At 65.3% G+C, this 17,643-nt stretch overlaps 2 protein-coding genes across 14 annotated transcripts; one reads left to right on the top strand and one right to left on the bottom strand.

Moving 5' to 3' along the window:
• The first annotated feature begins 2,583 nt into the window (after nt 1-2,583).
• GNG13 (G protein subunit gamma 13) lies at nt 2,584-9,344 on the top strand. Of its 6 annotated transcripts, none has more exons than XM_072835159.1 (3): nt 2,584-2,713; nt 8,877-9,008; nt 9,149-9,344. In XM_072835159.1, exons 2-3 carry the CDS (start codon nt 8,911-8,913, stop codon nt 9,252-9,254), a joined length of 204 nt encoding a protein of 67 aa, XP_072691260.1. In that variant the 5' UTR covers nt 2,584-2,713; nt 8,877-8,910; the 3' UTR covers nt 9,255-9,344. The 6 variants fall into 6 exon arrangements, with proteins under 6 accessions (XP_072691260.1, XP_072691262.1, XP_072691258.1 ...); XM_072835161.1 differs by having other exon boundaries at nt 2,599-2,743; XM_072835157.1 differs by lacking the exon at nt 2,584-2,713 and adding an exon at nt 7,333-7,443.
• On the bottom strand, nt 9,307-17,560 carry CHTF18 (chromosome transmission fidelity factor 18). 8 transcript variants are annotated; one of them, XR_012035370.1, is made up of 23 exons: nt 17,424-17,560; nt 17,145-17,333; nt 16,884-17,034; nt 16,630-16,798; nt 16,437-16,502; nt 16,234-16,326; nt 16,097-16,149; nt 15,859-16,003; nt 15,173-15,382; nt 14,565-14,662; nt 14,198-14,321; nt 13,963-14,114; nt 13,713-13,806; nt 13,329-13,427; nt 13,110-13,240; nt 12,785-12,956; nt 11,728-11,952; nt 11,495-11,644; nt 11,271-11,401; nt 10,511-10,660; nt 10,258-10,404; nt 9,866-9,923; nt 9,307-9,796 (listed from the first exon to the last, which is right to left on the bottom strand). XR_012035370.1 is itself a non-coding variant. In XM_072835150.1 (23 exons), exons 1-23 carry the CDS (start codon nt 17,512-17,514, stop codon nt 9,766-9,768), a joined length of 2,994 nt encoding a protein of 997 aa, XP_072691251.1. In that variant the 5' UTR covers nt 17,515-17,560; the 3' UTR covers nt 9,307-9,765. The 8 variants fall into 8 exon arrangements, 7 of the variants coding, with proteins under 7 accessions (XP_072691251.1, XP_072691250.1, XP_072691253.1 ...); XM_072835150.1 differs by having other exon boundaries at nt 9,866-9,993; nt 10,511-10,655; XM_072835149.1 differs by having other exon boundaries at nt 10,511-10,655; nt 17,424-17,559.
• Between the last annotated feature and the right edge of the window lie 83 nt (nt 17,561-17,643).

Here is a 17,643-nt window from a genome sequence, read left to right as displayed (position 1 = left end):
GAAGCCGAATATCCTCTGATGGAAACCATTCAGCCAATTGCTTCCTGGAGCCCTGGTTACACAATGATCCCGAACGGCTTACATAAGCAGCTGCTTATGCCTGCGGCCCTTCCCCTTCACCTGCAGCACCCACCTCTCCACAGTTTACCCTTTCAGCAAAACCATGGTTGTGTTCAGGGTGCCTAATAAATTACTATGACAATAACAAAAGTCAAAGTGCCCGTCCCAACACTTCAGAGTTTCTTCCACTTGGAGTAAGAGGAATTCTTCTTCCCTTCCAAAAATAAAAACAAAAACAGGCACAAGTGTTCTTAACTGCCTTCAAGAGACATGTGCTTGGAAATATCTGCAACCTAAAGGTTTTGTCAATTCATAGAAAAATGCACTGGGGCACCAAAAAGGACCAAGCAGTGAGCCTTTTTATAATTTGCATCATCATTTAATTTACTTAAGTGTGCACACATCTTGTTGGTTTGTAAGTGAAGCCCACTACTGTATTCCTGATATGTGTTCCTTCTGTAATTTGAGAAAAATGACTCTAAGGAGATGAAATTCAAGGTTATTACACTACAGTCTGACGTGTGTTTCACAGCCAAAGTCAGGTGGTTGTAAAGAATGGAGCTAGAGGGCACCCCTAGTTTAGCGCCGCCTGCAGCCCGGGGTGTGATCCTGGAGACCTGGGATCAAGTCCCATGTCGGGCTCCCTGCATGGAGCCTGCTTCTCCCTCTGCCTGTGTCTCTGCTCCCCTCCCCGCCTCTATGAATAAATAAATTTTTAAAATCTTTTTAAAAAGGGGGCGGGGCAGCCCCAGTGGCATAGCGCTTTAGGGCCGCCTACAGCCCAGGGCTGGGCGTGGGGCCTGCAGGGCACACGCGACTGTCACGGGACTGCTCACACCACTCTTCACACCCTTCTGCAGAACGGGCACAGGACGTGTCCCAGAGGCCAACCGATGCGACACTGGGAGGAAGCAGAAGCAGGGACTAGGCGGCTCTCCCCTCAAGGGGTCGGTACGAGGGCCCCCCCACCCCCCGGGGTGGAGAGGGCTCAGCGGGTGAGCCTGGGCCTCCGGCCTGCGTGTGACAGCGGGGTTCCAGGATCGAGTCCCACGTCGGGCCCCGTCCATGGAGCCTGCTTCTCCCTCCTCCTGTGTCTCTGCCTCTCTCTCTCTCTCTATCATAAATAAGTAACAAACAAATACATAAATAAATCTTTTAAAAAGTATATTAAAAAGGGGCGGGGGGGACCGTATAAGCGTAAGACGACGCATCCGGGGTTGTTTGAACACAGCGCCACGTTTCCGTGAGAGGGTAAGAGGGACTGGTTAGGGCGGCGGGCCTGTCTTGTTGGGCTTAAGGGAAAACCTCCGGGGGCACATACGTGTGTTTCCACTTCCGACACGGAAAATACCCTTCACCTCGGGCGCGACAGGAGGTCGAAGCCCGGGGAGCCGAGCCTGGGCCCGGGCGTCCTCACGTGCGCATGGGGCTCCACCTAGCGGCGAGCAGGGCAAGGCACACGGGGGGGGCCTCCGGGGCTTTCCCCTCAGGTCCCCAGTGTCTCCCCCTCAGCGTCTCCCCCTCAGGGCCCCCGGTCTCCTCAGTGACTCTCCCGTCAGCCCCCCCCCGCCCCCCCAGCGCCGTGTCCCCCCTGCGTTCCCTGGGCCTGCACGCTCGGGCCTCCCCACACCCGCCGTGGAGACTGCGTCCCTACTAGAGGCCTGTTCCGCGTATCTCAGCAGGCCGCACGCCTGCTGGGGAGTGTTTGAGGTCTCGGCCCCGAGGTGAGCCAGCGTTCCAGGGGGGACCGAGGGGTAACAGGCGGCCGGCTTGCTTTCCAGCGTGACTCGGTGCAAGGACCCCAGGCGACGTCCCAGTGGCCAGGAGCTCTGGGCCGTGGTGGGGGAGCGCGTGGTGGCGGGAGCGCAGGTGAGTGAGCAGGTGTGGCTTGAAGACCGAATGGGGCCTGGGGGGGCAGGGAAGCAGCTGCGCTGTGCGCCCCCGAAGCCTGGCGCCCCTGGTGAGCCCCGGGCGCCTCCAGCCTCCACCGTGCTAGCCCGCCGAGGCCCCACCTCTCGTGCCCTGACCCTGTTCTCGTGCATTCCTTCCTTGCGCGGCCCGGGAGGGCTGCGGGTGTGCAGGTGGCAGTCCGCGTGCCCTCGTGATCCTGGAGACCCGGGATCGAGTCCCGCATCGGGCTCCCTGCATGGAGCCTGCTTCCGCCTCTGCCTGTGTCTCTGCCTCTGTGTGTGTGTGTGTGCCTCTATGAATAAAAAAAAAAAAAAAAAGAATGGAGCTAGAACTAGTTCTGAGAGATGGGCATCAGAATCCTCAGGCTGTGTCCTAGCAGCAGCAGCTTCAGGACAAGGAATTCGCGTTAGGGAGGCAGCGCCGGGCGGCCACGCGACACCCCAGCTCCCTCTGCCCGCGCTACCCGCGGACCCGCCGCGCCGACGCCACCGCCCGGCTCCGGGACTGCAACGCCACCGCGACCTACCGCGAGACCCCGCCCAGTCGCTGCGGACACCCCGCCCCTTCCGGCGCTCACCCGGAAGTGGCCTCCCAAGACGGAAGTGTGCGAGTGGAGGGAGAGTCGGCGCCCGGGCGGGTCCCGTGCCCCGCGTCCCTCAGCGCCCTCGGGTGAGAGCGGGGGCCGCCGGGGCGTGTGCGGCCGCCGCGGCGACAGCCTCCAGCCCGCGGGACGTGCGCTCAGGTTCGTGGCCGGCGGTCCGAGCTGGGGCAGGTGAGGGTCGCGGGGAGCGACGCAGGGGGCGGGGGGGACGGACAGACAGACGCGGACGCGAGCCCGGCTCTCGGCCCCGCTGTAGCGAGCGTTTGCCTCCTGTGAAGGGCCGTGCTGACCGCGCGGCGACTCGCGGGGACGGCAGCGTCCCGGGGGCTCCGCGCGGCCTCACCCGGGACGAGAAGCTGCGGAGCTGGACGGGCCGGAGGCTCCTGCTCCGGACACAGCGCCCGGGATGCTGGCGGCGCCCCGCGGCCCGGCCCGTACTCCGAGACCAGGAGACCGCCCGCACCACGTCCCCCAGCCCTGGGCCCGAGGGGGAGCGGCCTCCGCGGGGGCCTCGCAGGCCATGGCGGGAATCTACGGGCACCCTGGACGCGTCGCAGAGCACCAGGCGTCTGTGCCCCTTCCCCGCCCTGGGGGCTGCGCACACGGCCAGCCCCTGCACGTCTGAGGGGCTGGCCTTAGCTGCCCCCACGCGCCCCGGGACTCCCACGTGTGACCGCTCCTCTCCGCACACACCCCCCGCACCAGCCTGTCCGGGCTCTAGCCCCATCGCCATCCCCGACACGTGGCGGCCTCGGCGCCTCAGGTGTGCGCAGCCCAACGTCCCGCGGGAGCACAAGAAAAGGCCTCGCTGCCCCCAGGCCCCCCTCCAGCGTGGACAGCTGCGTGGGGCGCTCCCCACCGCCCCCCCCCCCCCATGGACATCATTTCCGGCCCGTCTCTGTGTCCGGCCGCTCTCCACGTGCTGCTCAGGGAGCTGCCCTGGCCCTCACACATCCTCCTGGGGGAACACTCAGTGCCGTCCCCCAGCAGAGGATGAGCTGTCCACCGGGTCAGGGGCCACACACAACACAGGGGCCTTCCTACCACCCCAACGCGGTGTGCATGTCCTGCATCCACATGCCAGTGGTGCCGCCACCCCTGCCGAGTGGAACCAGGGTCAGCTCAGCAGGCACTGCAGGATGCCAAGCCCTCAGAGCAGCCTGTGCCCCTACGAGCCCAATGCCCAGACGGCCTCGTGGTCCAATGCTTACATCACCTCCCTTTGTGGTGCGTGTGCCTTGGGGTGTGGTCCCGTAGACTCCCTACTGACGTGCTGGGACCCCCAAGTGGCATGAGGCTCATGAAGCAGTGACCCCACGCGGCCTGAGGGTGTAGCCAGACCAGAATTGGCTGTGTGCTGAAGTGTCCTGAGCTTGCACAGGTGGCAGACCTAGGCCCGACTATGTGCAGGCTGTGGTGCCCGTCTCCGCACTTGGGGACCACATGGACAGGCCACTGGCACCCTCCAGTCCTGTCTGGTAGCAGGAAGCCTAAGGCAATAAAGCACAGTTGTGCCTCACCAGAGATGAGACGTTCAGCGCAGGATGACCCCTTCCAAGGACTTGTCCCGCTGGACTGGCCATGGCCACTGGCCCTGGGAGGGGGAAATGGGGGGCGGGTGAGGGAGGCCAGCACTGAGCTATCCCTTCTTCACAGGTGACCAGGCAAAGTTGCTCTACCTTTTTTTTTTTTTTTTTTTTTTTTTAATTTATTCCTGAGAGAGACAAAGTGGCAGAGACACAGGCAGAGGGAGAAGCAGGCTCCATGCAGGAGCCCGATGCGGGACTCGATCCCAGGTCTCCAGGATCACACCCTGGGCTGAGCCACCCAGGGATCCCTGCTCTACCTTTCTTGTCTCAAAGTAAGCATCTGCCCGAGGGAGGCAGCTCTGCCAGCCAGGGGGCTGCTGGGAAAGGGGACAGTAGGCAGCCTGCAAACAGGAGTCAGAAAGCCCATGACACGACCGGCCTCACCTGCACCTTCCATGCATCACAGGCTCCCTCCACAGACCTTCATGAGATGGGGCCCCTGTAACTTCGAAGGTTCATATGTTTTAGAAACCTCAAGTCCCTCTGGCTGGTGTTGGGAGCTGCTTTATGGGTCTCACCTTCCCTGAGACCTCAAGCCCCCGGGCCAGGTGCCCAGAGGGGCCTGGCATTGTTCACTGGCCACAGAGCTGGGACAAGGAGCTGAGTGGCCCAGCGCGGCCTCCCTGACATTGCCTTAAGAGGTCTTGCAGGCCGGAGCTGCCCTCCCGCCCAGGCTGCCCTAGAATCGCGTCTTACGTTAATTGCACACGTCAGCCTAAGAGCGCTTGGGTTATTTTTGAGTCGTTTTCAACCTCCCAAAGATTATGGAAAAACACTCTCATTTCTTTTATGAGCTCTGATTAACAAGAGAAATAAAAGATTTCTTTTCTGGTTTTCCAGGCCTGGTATTTGCCCGCCAGACCATGCAGGGGCAGGAAACGAGTCAGTGTGTTCCCGTGGGGCTACCTGGCTGTGGTCACCATACCTGTTGAGAGCCCTCGGGCTGTGTCTGTGGCCTGGGGGTGCGGTGGGTCTGACACCCACCACTGACTGTGGTGCAGTCTTGCCTCCGGCCTCTCTGGGCTGTGTCCTGCTCTCAGGTGGCCCTGGGTGGCCAGCGTGCCATTCAGAAGCCTTTGCCAGCTCAGAGTGGTGGGGGGGGCAGTGTGCTGGGGCCTTCCCCCCTCCTCCTGAGCCCTCTTCATGGCCCCCCACACACACTGGGTGTTTATTCTCTTGAGCACTGAAATCAGCACTACTGGGGGAGGTCCTGCCACGGTCCCATTGTGCCCACCACGGCCCCCAGAGGCCTAGCCTGCACTGCCCGCCTGCCCACTTGGCAGGAGCCCAGCAGCGGGGCCCGGAGCGGCTGTTTCTAGGCCATGATGAGCATGTTGGGTCCCACCAGCAGCCCAGATAGTGGAGCTAATTTCAGCACGGCGTCTAGTCTCTGTGGACTGGCTCTGGGCATCTGTAAGGTGGCATCCCCTGGAGGATATGCTGTCACTGCCCCCCACCCCATCCAGCGTCCCAGGAAGGTGAGAAACCTGGGTCCTCAGGCCCTGGACAACAGTTGTGCACCAGCAGGGGTGCCACACAGCCTTGTGGCCGCCATCACGGGGGGATGTGATCAGCTCAGGGCCACTTCTGAGCCTGGAGAGGCCACGCAGTGGCAGGTGTGGCCGGCGCCCAGAGACCAGAGAGCACACAGCCACAGGAGACACGCAGGACCCCGCACCCCACGCAGCCACCACTGTCCTGACAGTGTGCCCTACCGCCCAGCTGCCTTCAGGTGTCCCCGCGGTGCACGTCTACACTGGCCTCCCTGTGACAGTGGTGCAGCATTCAAACCACTTGCAGGGCAGGGCCTGGGAGCAGACCCTAGTCACACCTGATGGGTGACCCAGGTCATGCCAGGGCCTCTTCCGGGGGGCCCTCCAGATGCTGTCGGACCAAAGCCTGGTCCCGGGGCCCAGTTCTGCCTGTGTGGTCTGAAGAGAAGGCCGCCGGGTCGGGCTGGCCCGGGTCTCAGACCAAACCTTGGCCAGTCCCAAGGGCCAACGTGCGCCCTGCCCTAGGCTGCCGCCCCGTGTGCACAGCAGCCCCGGCGGCTAGAGCGACAGTGTTCCAGGCTGGAGTGAGGCCAGCACCGCCGGCCATCTGCCCTGGGGATGACGGCAGTGCCCTGGGCTCTAAGCCCCCTGCCCCCATAAATCCATAATAAAAATAATCCCTCACTTTCCTGATGTGCCCCAGTTCCAGAAGTGCCTCCTGATGCGTCATCGTGTCAACGCGTGAGATGGGCCAGGGAGGCACAGCTGACCCCATTTCACAGAATCGCATCAGGGAGGGCTCAGGGGCCCAAAGGGGCAGGGGGCACCCCGTCCTGCCTCCCAGATGAAGACAGGATGACTGTTCGCAGGCCCCCAGCCCAGAGGAGGTGGCCAGAGCTCCTGCCAAAGGCCTGGTCTGGACCTCTACCGGGATCGAGGTTGAGTAGCTGGGCGCTGCTGCCCCCTGCGGCCGCCGTTGCTGCCCAGGGCCCCCCTGCCCAGGATGCAGCCTGGTGCCTGCGTCACCTGATGGCCCCAAGGGCACAGTTCCCCCGAGAGTTGGGCAGTGGGGCCTGCCACACACACCCAGGGCATCGTGTCTGAGGACAAAGGGATGTGGCCCCATCGCTGATGGCACCTACCCTAAGGGCTGCGAGGGCAGAGCGAGTGTCCCATGCTAGGTCCCATCACGGGCCGGCTGAGGAGCCAGGCAGATATGTGACAGGTGCACACTGAGGGAGGACACCCCCCTCCCCAGAGCCCCCAGAGTTGCTCACCCTGGGCTTGGGCACCCCTGAGCAACCCCTGGGCCTGCACAGGTCAAGTCTGTTCCCTCGGGGTGAACGGAAACGTGGATGTGCCCCCAGGGCAGCTTCCCGGTCGGCCTGCCGCTGGCCTGCGAGTGGGGGGCAGGGCCAGGTCACCTGGGGGCGACTCAGCTCCGGGGGAGGGCCGCCCGAGGCCGTCAGTGGGCACTGCCCATCCGTGGGCACTGCCGAGGCTCGTGCCTGCCGTCCACCGGCCGACGACCCCAGCCTGCCGGGGCCTGGAAGCCTTTGGTGCCCGGCCACGGACTCCGCACTGTCCACCTGGCGTGTGGCCCCCACAGGCGCCGGCAGGTCCGGGGTAGGCCCGGGCGTGGGGGTGGGGGAGGGGGCGGTGCCGGCGGCCCCAGGTGGCAGGAGTGGGCGGGGCCCCGCCGGGCTGTGCGGGGCACGGCCGCTCCCGCTCACTTGGCCCGGCCGCGCTCCCCATCATCGGCCCTCGGCCCTCGGCGGCACCCTCCGAGGTAGGTCTGAGCGGGGCCCCTGCGCGGAGCGGGGCGGAGCAGGGCGCAGCAGGACGGCGGCGCCTCCCGCTGAGCCGCCCGAGCGCCCCCGCCCGTCGGTCCTGCGGCCCCGAGCCCCGGCAGCCCCTCGCGCTGCGGGCGGGCGGAGGGAAGCCGCGTCCTGCCGTGCGCGCCGCCCGCAGTGCCGCCGAGCGCCGTGGCGTGGCCGGGGGCGTCGCGGGGCGCGCGGGACGGGCGGCCGGCTCGGCGGCGCGGCGCGCAGGTAGGGCGGGCGCCCCGGGAGAGACCGCCCCGAGGCCGCCGGCTGGGAGGGGGGCGCCAGCCCCGGGGGGTGCGGGTGGGGACCACCGCCCGGCCCCTCCGGCTGCCCCTCCAGAGGCCGACTCTGTGCCCCCGCGGCTCCCCCGCCCCGACTCAGTGTGGCTGCTCGTCCCCAGCCGGCCAGGGCCGACCCCCATCGCCCCCAACACGGAGATCTTCCAGCCTGGAGGCCCCTCCGCAGGCTGATGCAGGCAGGGCCACCGCCGTGACCCCCGCCCACCCTCCCACCCTCCCAAGGGCCAGGAAGCCAATCCCCTGGCTCTCAGCCCCCAGAGATGGGAGCAGGGTCCCGGGGCCAGAGAGGGACCATCCCCTGGGCCCCTGGCGGGGGGGGGGGGGGGGGGGGGGGGGGGACCCGCTCTGCCGGGTTGGTACACAGTAGAAAGCGGAGCAGGCAGCGTGTGGAAGGTGCCGGCGGTGACAGCAGGCAGGATGCTGCAGCCACTGAGTCCCAGACCCGCTGTGCAGCCTGTGACCCCAAGACCCTCAGCGCCGACTCCCCCCCCCCAGCTCCTTGGGTCAAGATGCAAATCGCAGCCAAATCCTCCCAGACCCAAAATGAACTTCCTTCAGGGAGGCTTCCCCTTGCAAAGCAGGGAAGGCAGGCGGAGACCTGCTCCACCCCTCACGTGAGGGTCTGGGTTGCTCCCTCTGCAACCAGGAGCGGGAATTGGGCCTGGCAGTTGGAGGGTGGGCTCTGGGACCCCATCTGTGCTGGGTGCCTGGTCCCACTATCGCCGAAACGCTGCCCTTTCTCTCCAAGAGACCAGGCGGAGGTAAGGGGGGCTGGGAGGTGAGGATGCTCAGCGAATAGAGGTGTGCTCAGAGTAGAAAGTTTTCTCTGCAGTTAATGAGCCCCATGGGGGTCCAGGAGCAGGCACATGAGGCCTCATTACCGTGGCCTCAGCTTCAGGCCCTGCACCCTGTGGACAATGTGGTTGCCTACATGGAGCCTGGGAAAGGGCTGGTACAGCCGTGGGGACCTCCCAAGCACTACACTGGGAGTCAGCGTGCAAGGGTGGGCTCCTTCCCTTCCTGGTGGGGAGGGAGCACCGAGGGGATGACGGCAGGCTGGCAGCCCCCTGGCTGTTGCTCGCTCCTGTATCCTGCAGCCCCAGGCTGGCCACTTCCGAAGCTCCCGACGCCATGGAGGAGTGGGACGTGCCCCAGATGAAAAAAGAGGTGGAGAGCCTCAAATACCAGCTGGCCTTCAAGAGGGAGATGTCGTCGAAGACCATCCCTGAGTAAGTCCCCAGGACCCCACCCGGCCCAGCACCCGCTGATCCTGATCTGCACTTCATTTCCCTGCCCCATATGTATTTATTTGCATGCGTCAGCCCACACCCCTGCATCCACCTGCTCACCTCAGCATCCCCAACCACAGGCTTCTCAAGTGGATAGAGGATGGGATCCCCAAGGACCCGTTCCTGAACCCCGACCTGATGAAGAACAACCCATGGGTAGAGAAGGGCAAGTGCGCCATCCTGTGAGGCCCCCACACCCCGCCCCCAGATTCTCGTTTCTGTAGGGAGGACAACTCTGTAAACGTGTGACTTTTATAAAGACTTTTTGAGAGTGTTTGTGATTTTGTACATCTTCTGATGGAGAAAAAGCAACACAGCATCGGGTGTGGGCCCTGGGGCATCTCATATGGATCTGCAGCCCCCTGCACGGGCTAAGGTGTCCAGCGTGGGCCCCCGGCTGTCCAGCAGGCGTCACGGAGCTGGGTGTAGACCCGGGCTGTGCAGCAAGCTTCCCGGAGCCGGGCGTAGACCCGGGCTGTCCAGCAGGCGTCACGGAGCCGGGTGTAGACCCGGGCTGTCCAGCAGGCGTCACAGAGCTGGGTGTAGACCCGGGCCGTCCAGCAGACCTTAAGGAGCTGGGTGCAGCCCCGGCTACAGCAGGTCCCTGATGGGCACTCTGCGCCGCACAGCATTGGAGACGCCTTCCTTGAAGCGAAACCAGACGTCGCTCCTGCCCACTGCTCTGCCTATGCGCCGCTCAGCCACGTCTGTCTCGGGGGCCACAGCTCCTGCGGAAGCCACATCATTGCTCCTCCACCTCGCCCTGGCCCCTCCAGCCCTTCCCGCACCCCACGCACCTGCACTCAGGGGGGCCGCTCTCTTCGTGACCACACGACCGAAGAAATCCCTCTCGGGCTAAAGGAGGCAGGTGGGTCAGGCTCTCAGGGACAGACCCCTGGCGGACACTTCCACTATGGCAGGAGGGCTGAGAGGCCACAACCCAGGGAGGAGCCAATGGCCCCAGGCCGTGGGAGCAGATGCCCACCTCCCCTTCCCGGGGGCCAGGATCCCTTTGATCCCCCACCACCCACAGCAGCATCTTCCTACCATAGCCGGGCCCAGGGTGGAAGGAGGAGCAGGCCCCCTTTTGACCAGATGAGAAATGGGCCCAGTGGGACCCCCACCCCTGGCTGAGCAGCAGGCACGTGGCAGGCCCCCCAGGGCTGAGAACCAGCCCTGCCCCTCACACCTGTTCCTCCAGAGCTGCTTTCTTCAGGATGCGCTCCAGCCGCTGCTCCAGCCACTGCTCCTCTTGGCTGTGTGAGGTGGGTGGCTGTGCCTCTTTCTCCCCAGCACCGCCCAGTGGAGCCGTGGCCCCTGGGGGGCCCCTGTCCACCTGCAGAAGCAAGGTGTGGTGAGAACATCCCAGGCAGGGTCACTCCAGGGACAACAGCCCTGCCCTTCTAAGCCTGGCTCTGGCCCAGAGCCCAGGGTAGGCTTACCTGCGGGCCATCCCCAACCCGGGCCAAGGCCTCTGCCCGCCGCATTTTCTCCATTTCAATCTCGTGGGCAATGAGCTGCTTAGCCTGGTAGGTGAGGGGTTTGCGGGCGGGCAGCTCAGGAAAGCGACAGACCTCCTCCACGTTCCTGGTCTCAGAGTAGAGACGTGTCCGGTCAACAGGCACAGGCAGGGGCTACCTCCCACACCAGTCCCAGATGCCAAAAACCAAGAGCTGCAGCGTGGGGCTCGTCCTGGCAATATGATGCCTCAGCCCCAGAACAGCAGGGTATCACCCACCCCAAGCCTCAGTTTCCCCAACTGCCTACAGGCATTAGAAGGGAACCGCCCCAGGGCTGCAAGATAAAGAAATGAGACAATATGGCAAGATCTAGACTCAAGGCTGGAGTACCTGGAACTGTCACCGTTACTGCCTCCTTGCAAATGGCCCAAGGGGGCTGAGCACTGGCCCTCTTGTTGGTTGGGCAGCATGGCCCCAGGGAACATCTCAGAATGGGCCAGCAGAGCCCTGAGGGCAGCTCCCGGAGAGACATGGAAGCAGTGAGAGCCATGCCACAATTGTATTGGGGCAAGAGCGGAGCTGGAACTGAGCAGAGCTGGAACCGCCCCCTACCACTGCCCCACAGACGGGAAAAGTGAGACTCACACCTCGCTGAGACTGCACCTTGAGATTCCTGCCCCAGTGACCGCCATAGCACCTGGCACCCAGCCCCTGGCACCCACCCCAGGTGCTGCGGACTCACGGCTCGAGCCTGTAGATGTACTGCCCATCGGGCCGGCGCTCCTGGCGGTAGGTTAGGCTGTAGGCAAGCATGGTGCCCACGAGGCTGGCCAGCTGCTGCTTCTCACGAGTGCTGTACAGCTGCGTGCTCACCTATGGGCAGGGGGCAGTGGGCAGGGACGCTGAGCGTGGTCAGGGCCCAGCCCCACCAGCAGCCACACCCCCCACTCTGGACAAAGCACTCACAGGGCGCAGCTTGGGTGCAAGGATGTCCAGAATCAGGCAGAGGGCATCCAGGATGAGAGCCTGAGGCGTGGCCCGGCTGCGGGTGGCAGGTGCAATGCCTGCCACAAGTGTGTGGATGAGGTTCTGTGTCCGGCTCGTCCGGCTCTGGGCCTAGGATGCAGGGTGGATTGGGCCTCGGTAACCCAGGGTCCCTGGGCCAGACTCTAGGCCCCAGGCAGGGGGCAGGGGCACACCTCCTGCTGGCTGCTGGGGAATGCAATCCTCGGCACGTGGCTAGAGGCAAAGAGCAGGTGGAAGGCTGCCGGCAGGAAGGGCAGGTAGCGCAGCAGCTGGAAGCTCTGGCCGTGGTGGGCGGTGCAGGTCAGCAGGTCATCAAAGGCCAGCCAGTCGAGGGCCGTGCACACGGTCCCCAGGCTGGAATCCCGCAGCCGCAGGCGCAGGAAGTTGTCAAAAAGGCCCTGGGGGTAAGCAGGTGGGTGGGCCTCTGAACCCCCGGCCTCAGTGCAGCCCACTGTATAAGCACCCCCCATGGGACCCTCCACCTCCCACCTGCCCTGCCAAGTCCAGGGTCTGGGGCAGCAGCGAACAGCAGCACGGGACCCTGAGGCCCCAAAAGAGGAGCCAGGAAGGCCCAGCCTGCTGCCCCCACTGTTGGCCACAACCCAGATGCAGGAAACACCCTCACGCCGCCCCCACCACCTCAAGGAGCCCACAGGCTCCAGTACCCACCCCCTCCCCGAAGGAAGTCCTGTGGGCCAGAGCTGAGGCCAGAGCCCCTGCTCCTGTGCCACGTGAGGTTCCCTTGCCCTCGGGGCACAGCATACCCCTCCCCGTAGAGCTTTCCGGATTTATGCAGATCCCCAGCCACTAATCCAAAGCTGCTTAGTCAGGGACATGGCTTAGACCAGGCTTCCCGGGCGTGGGGGCATCTCTGCCACCTGCTCAAGCCAAAACCTCACCCTGCCAGCTCCACCCCACGTTCCCGTTCCCACAGCTCACGTCCAGAACGGGAACGCTCCCGAGCTCTGACTCGGGCCGTGCCACCCACCCCCCATCGCTGCCAGCTCACCCCGGCCATCCCACCAGGCACCAGCTACTTCCTGTCCCCGGCCCGTCCCGGCTTGCCGTCACCTCTGACAGGTCTCCCTGACGCACCGTGTCCGCCACCCTCGCTCATCCCTCTCCTTGACATCACTGCAAGCGCCTCCTATTCTCTGGGACACACACACGGCCAGATGCTAGCCTACCAACACCCCCAAAAATGTCTCATTGGGGATGCAACGAGATTACCTGCACCACCTTCTCGTGCTCGCCTGCGGACGCAGCCACGTGCAGGATGCGGTGGAGGCGCTGCGCAGCCGTGGTCAGAGGCGCCTCGGCAGCACGGGGCCCTGGGCCCAAGTGCGCATCGCCGAGCAGGAGCATGTGTGGGGCAGAGGAGGGGTCTTGGGCCCAGCGCTGCCTGCAGAGGGGTGCCAAGGCTGCAAGGGCACCCTGCCTCTTCATCGCCCTCGCTCCCCAGAGCGGCCCAGGTGTTTGTACACCGATGAAGCTCTGTGGGTCCCCAGAAGGGGATGGAGGGGGAGGCCGAGCACCCCCAGGCCCGCGTGCTTACCTCTGGGCCCGGGGCAGCTGGAAAATCTCCTGCCACACGGAGAAAAGCCCCTTGCGCTGGTCCTTGAGCCCGACCCGCGTAGTCTGCACGGCCCGCACACTCAGCTCCCGCCGGCCCCGCCCGTGAAGGAACTGGACACAGGGTGGTGGGAGCTGGTGAGAGGAGGCCTCCCCCGCCTCACCCGGCCGCGGCCCCCCGCCCACCTGCCCACTGGCCCACCTGCAGCGTGTTGATGCAGGCACGGATATCGTTGTCGGTCTTCTCACACAGAGCTGCCAGCGCACCTGGGTCAGCCTGCATGCCCTGCCGTAGGGAGATCTGCAGGGAGGGGCAGGGGGGTGGGCAGATGCTCCCCGGGAAACCCACCCCGAGGCCCCCTCTTCCTAGAACACGGGAGAACCGCAGCTACAGATCCCCGCGGACCCGCCTGGGTCCCTGCTGGAACCTCCTACTGCCAAAGAGCAAACCGGTGCAGTCATGTCCCAGGGCCGGCTGGAGGCTGGGGGAGGCAGAGGGGGCCAGGGCCGGGACAGGGGGCGCGTCCCCCCAGCCTGTAGTCGGCCACGCAGCCCCTCATCGTGTCCACCCCCAGCCCTCACCAACCTCCTGCAGCCGTTGCGTGAGTCTCGAGGACAGTATGGGTGGGAAGTGGAGCAGGAAGGCCTGCTGTCTCAGCTGTCTCAGGGACGGCACAAACCTGCAGGAGTATGGGCACGCACCAGGGTGGGTGCCACAGCCCAGCGGGCGGAGGTGGCCAGGCAGAGCTGGCGGTACACCCTCCCAGGGCCCTCCACCCTCCTGGGGAGCCCCCCCGCACTCCGCCCTGTGCAAAGCCCTGCTCCACCCCACTCACTGGTCATTGCAGATGCAGATGATGGGCCTCATCAGGAGCCCCCCGTCGGCCCGGTGTCGCCGTCCCCCACTAGTGGGAACGCCCGGACCCCCTGACTCTGCATCCTGTGGGCCCTTGCGGTCCAGGACGTTCAGAAGAACGTTGATGGCAGCCTAGGGAATGCAAGGAGGATGCAGTAAGCCCTAGCCAGTTGCCCACCCACCTGCCCACCCACTGGGGCATCCAGGAGGCCCACCACGGGCGCTCCGTCGATCTCATCGATGACCAGACAGTTGGGCTTCCCGCCAGCACCCAGCACCGACTCCATCTGCGTGGCCGCCTCGATGCACGTGCGGAAAGCCTCAGGGCTGCGGTCATCACTGGAAGCAGTGGGGGGGCGGGGGGGAGCCGTCAAGGCAGCGTGGCCTTGGCCACAGCTGCAACCAGGGTCCCCGATGAGAGCCTCCCAGGGCAAAGCCGCTACGCCTACACCTCAAGGCTGCCCTGAGACACAGCGGCAACCCCAGCCAGCCGTGAGAAAGCAACTCCGTTCCAACCACTGGGGTCTTAGGGTGCAGTCAGGACAGATGGGGGCCCTGGAGACTGGCCTCCTCGCCCCTCACCTTGCGTTCATCTCCACCACGCTGTACCCAGCGTGCCGTGCAATCACGTGAGCCAGGGTGGTCTTGCCAAGCCCCGGGGGCCCACACAGCAGCGCCACCTGAAACCACAACAAAGGAGATGCGGATACGCTACTCCCTGTGCCCAGGGGAGCCCCCCCAACACCCAACCGCCAGGCTGAAGCCTGCTACTCGGGGGGGGGGGGGGGGGGGGGGACGTACGCCCACCCCCTGCGGTGACCGCACAAGAACAGACTCCAGCAGGCTCGCGCTCCACCGCCGATGCAACAGAGCGAGAGGAAGTCCCACATGAGACAAGCAACTCGGCCATCACTGAGACAACAGAGCCCAAGAGACCACCGTCACCATGAGCATTCAAAGGAGAACCAGGGTCCTCTAGACAGCGCAGGCTTCACATAAGCCATTAAACAGACTCAGATTCCAACTCGCGTCACCGACAGTCCACGCCAACACCCTGATGCTACAACGCCCGTGGGGGGGGGGGGGATAAACATGCCTCGTGGCCCCAGGAAGCTGCAAAGGTGCTGGCGGCCGAGAGAGCATCGCCCCTGGGCTCACACGTGTGTGGGGAGCAGCCAAGCAGGACTCACCTTCTGTCGGGGCCGCCGGCTCGGGTCCAGGTCAGCCTCTAGCATGTCCTCCAGCACCTGCTCGTGGCTCTTCCATTTGCTGGAGGTTGTGGCCTCCTTGCCACCTCGGGCCAGGTCCATGCTGGGCCTTGGCTTCCTAGCAGGCCTCTCTCGGCCGAACACCACTGGGTCCCACAGTTTTAGCCACTTGAGGAGGCAGCGGTTAGTGAACTACATAAAGGGAAGCACAGCCTGGAGGAACCGCCAGCACCAGGGACACCCTGCCCTTCACATCCACCCATCAGGAGCCCCAAAAACACACAAAGACACTGAAACTAAGTGACAGGTGACCAGTGCCTGGCCACCCAACCCGTGACCGACAGAGTGAGGCTCATAGCAGACCTCCACCCCTACAACTCTGACCCCCTCAGGAGCCCCCAGCACCCCCAGGGGCATCCCTGCACCAGCTTCTATGACAGCAGGAAAGGAAAGAGAAGCTCCAGGCACGGGTGGGGGGATCCCCAGTCCAGGTCCCCGGCCACGCCGTGCTGACCTCAGCTTCCCCACCCATGCCTCTAACGGGCAAATCAAAACCATCTCCCCCCACCCCAAGGCCTGTGAGCTGACGACACAAGGATTAGCTGAATTCCACACTGTTCATCTTTGGAAACAAAAAAGCCAGTCACATTTGAACGACAAGGTCTCACGTCGTCACTGAGCAGCTCCGTGTAGTACTGGGGTGCGAACTCGTCCACCCAGAGGCAGTGCTGGGAGCCATCCGGGCTGTTGGCCAGCTCTTCCTCAGGGGCCCCCAGGGGCTGGACCTCTTCCTCCACCTCCTCCGACCTGAGGCTGGAGAACATCATGCCTGAGCCGCCGGGCCTCTGGAGGGACTGCACAGCCCCCCGATACAGGCCACAGAAGGGGAAGGGGTCACCGTCTCACCTGCGAAGTGTATCCGAGAGCTGATGGGCCTCCTGCAGCAGCTGCTGCCTCCGCTGTGCAAAACCAGAGGGTGGCATCAGGAAGGCTCCAGCGTGCAGGCACCCTAGAGCCACCCTCCCACTCCCAGCAAGCCCCACCTCGCTGTCGACCTGCTCCTTCAGGGAGGCAAAGGACACACCCAACAGATCCAGCCGGCCCTGGCCTCGCCACCAGGTGTCACGGAAAGGTGTCTGCCGAGAAGGGAGTGCAGCAATCATCACCTGCCAGAACGTAACCCCCCACTGACCCCCTCCGGACAGCGCTGCAGGACCCAGAAGGGCATCCTCCAGCACAAACACACCAGCCGCAAGACGGGCCTGTCCCTAAGCAAGCATTCCAAGAAGAAAAGCCTTCTGGGTGGGAGCATCTGGAAGGAAAAAAGAAAAGCAATAGAACGAAAGAGAAGAAGCCAGGGAGGAGGTGAGAGGGGGACGGGCTGGTGAGTGTCCGGAGGGTCCGCAGGGTCCAGGCCCGTCAGGACAGCACACGCCCACCTGCACCCCTGTGCCCACGGGGTCCGCGCGCAGGACCAGAAAGGCCCGGGAGCCCGCCGTGGAGGTCACGCTGACGTAGTCCTCCAGGACAGGGGGCCGCCTCAGGACCGGATTTCGGGCCGCCCCGGGGGCCCACAGGAGGCCGCCGTCAGCAGCAGCATCCGAGGGCCTGGGAAGGGACAGGAGGGGTCGTCTTGAGGGCCCGGACACCTCCCAGGGCCCCGGCCCCATCCGGAACCCGGCAAGCCACACACCCCTCGGGCCACAGCTCAGGGGGGACCTCGGGGCTCGGCGGGGGGGTGATGTCCCCAGCGGGGGAGTCAGGACCCGGCGGCTCCTCCGGCTCCTCCGGCCTGAAGTTCAGCTCCCTGACGACCTGCAGCCGTGGCCGCTTGACCCTGGGGGCTGGGGAGGCAGACGTCAGGCGCCCAGGCCGAATGTCCCCACCCCGGTCGTGGTGGGTGGCCCTCCTCCGCAGCCGCGCCCCGCCCGCGCCCCGGGCCCTGCGCACGTACTGGGGGGCAGAGCCGCGTCCCCCGGCGAGGGCGCCGCCAGCCGCCTCACCCCCGCGCCGCCGCGGCTCCCCGGGCGTCCACCTGCGGGGGGGCGGGCGGCGGCCCCTCCGGCCTCGGCGTCCTCGGGCGTCAGCCCGGCCCGGCCCGCCGCGGCCCAGCGCTCCCTGCGGGGTGACCCGGCCGCCAACCCTGCCAGGACAGACAGCCGCGGCTCAGCGCGCCCCGCGCACGGGGCCCCGCTCGCCCCCTCCCCCGGGCAGCCCCCCGGCCTGCGCCCACCTTCCAGCTCGGCCAGCACCTCCAGCTCGGCCGCGAACCGGTCGTGGAAGTCGTCCTCCGCCCCGCCCAGCCCCAGCTCGCGCTCTCCCATGGCGCCAGCTCCCGCCGCACTCGCAGCGCGCTCCGAACCTCCCGCGCCGCCGTCGCCGCGCCCGCCCCCGGCGTCCCGGCGCCGCCAACCCCCGGCCGGCGTCCCGGCGCCACTCGCCATTGGCCCACG

Source organism: Canis lupus, chromosome 8, assembly GCF_048164855.1.
Source record: "Canis lupus baileyi chromosome 8, mCanLup2.hap1, whole genome shotgun sequence".
In the NCBI taxonomy this organism is placed as follows: Eukaryota; Metazoa; Chordata; class Mammalia; order Carnivora; family Canidae; genus Canis; species Canis lupus.
Note: the sequence above shows the minus strand (reverse complement) of the source record. Positions and strands in the feature narration are given on the sequence as shown.

Excerpts from the sequence above, each read along its gene's own strand:
- GNG13 (XM_072835156.1), top strand. The coding sequence starts at position 8,646 with ATGAGGCCTCATTACCGTGGCCTCAGCTTCAGGCCCTGCACCCTGTGG. Across the intron at positions 8,783-8,876 it reads CTGGGAGTCAGCGTGCAAGG|CCCCAGGCTGGCCACTTCCG; the intron begins GTGGGCTCCTTC and ends TGTATCCTGCAG. Across the intron at positions 9,009-9,148 it reads TCGTCGAAGACCATCCCTGA|GCTTCTCAAGTGGATAGAGG; the intron begins GTAAGTCCCCAG and ends CCCCAACCACAG.
- CHTF18 (XM_072835149.1), bottom strand. The coding sequence starts at position 17,514 with ATGGGAGAGCGCGAGCTGGGGCTGGGCGGGGCGGAGGACGACTTCCAC. Across the intron at positions 16,004-16,096 it reads CTCTCGGATACACTTCGCAG|CCTCAGGTCGGAGGAGGTGG; the intron begins GTGAGACGGTGA and ends GATGTTCTCCAG. Across the intron at positions 11,953-12,784 it reads AGCACGAGAAGGTGGTGCAG|GGCCTTTTTGACAACTTCCT; the intron begins GTAATCTCGTTG and ends GCTTACCCCCAG.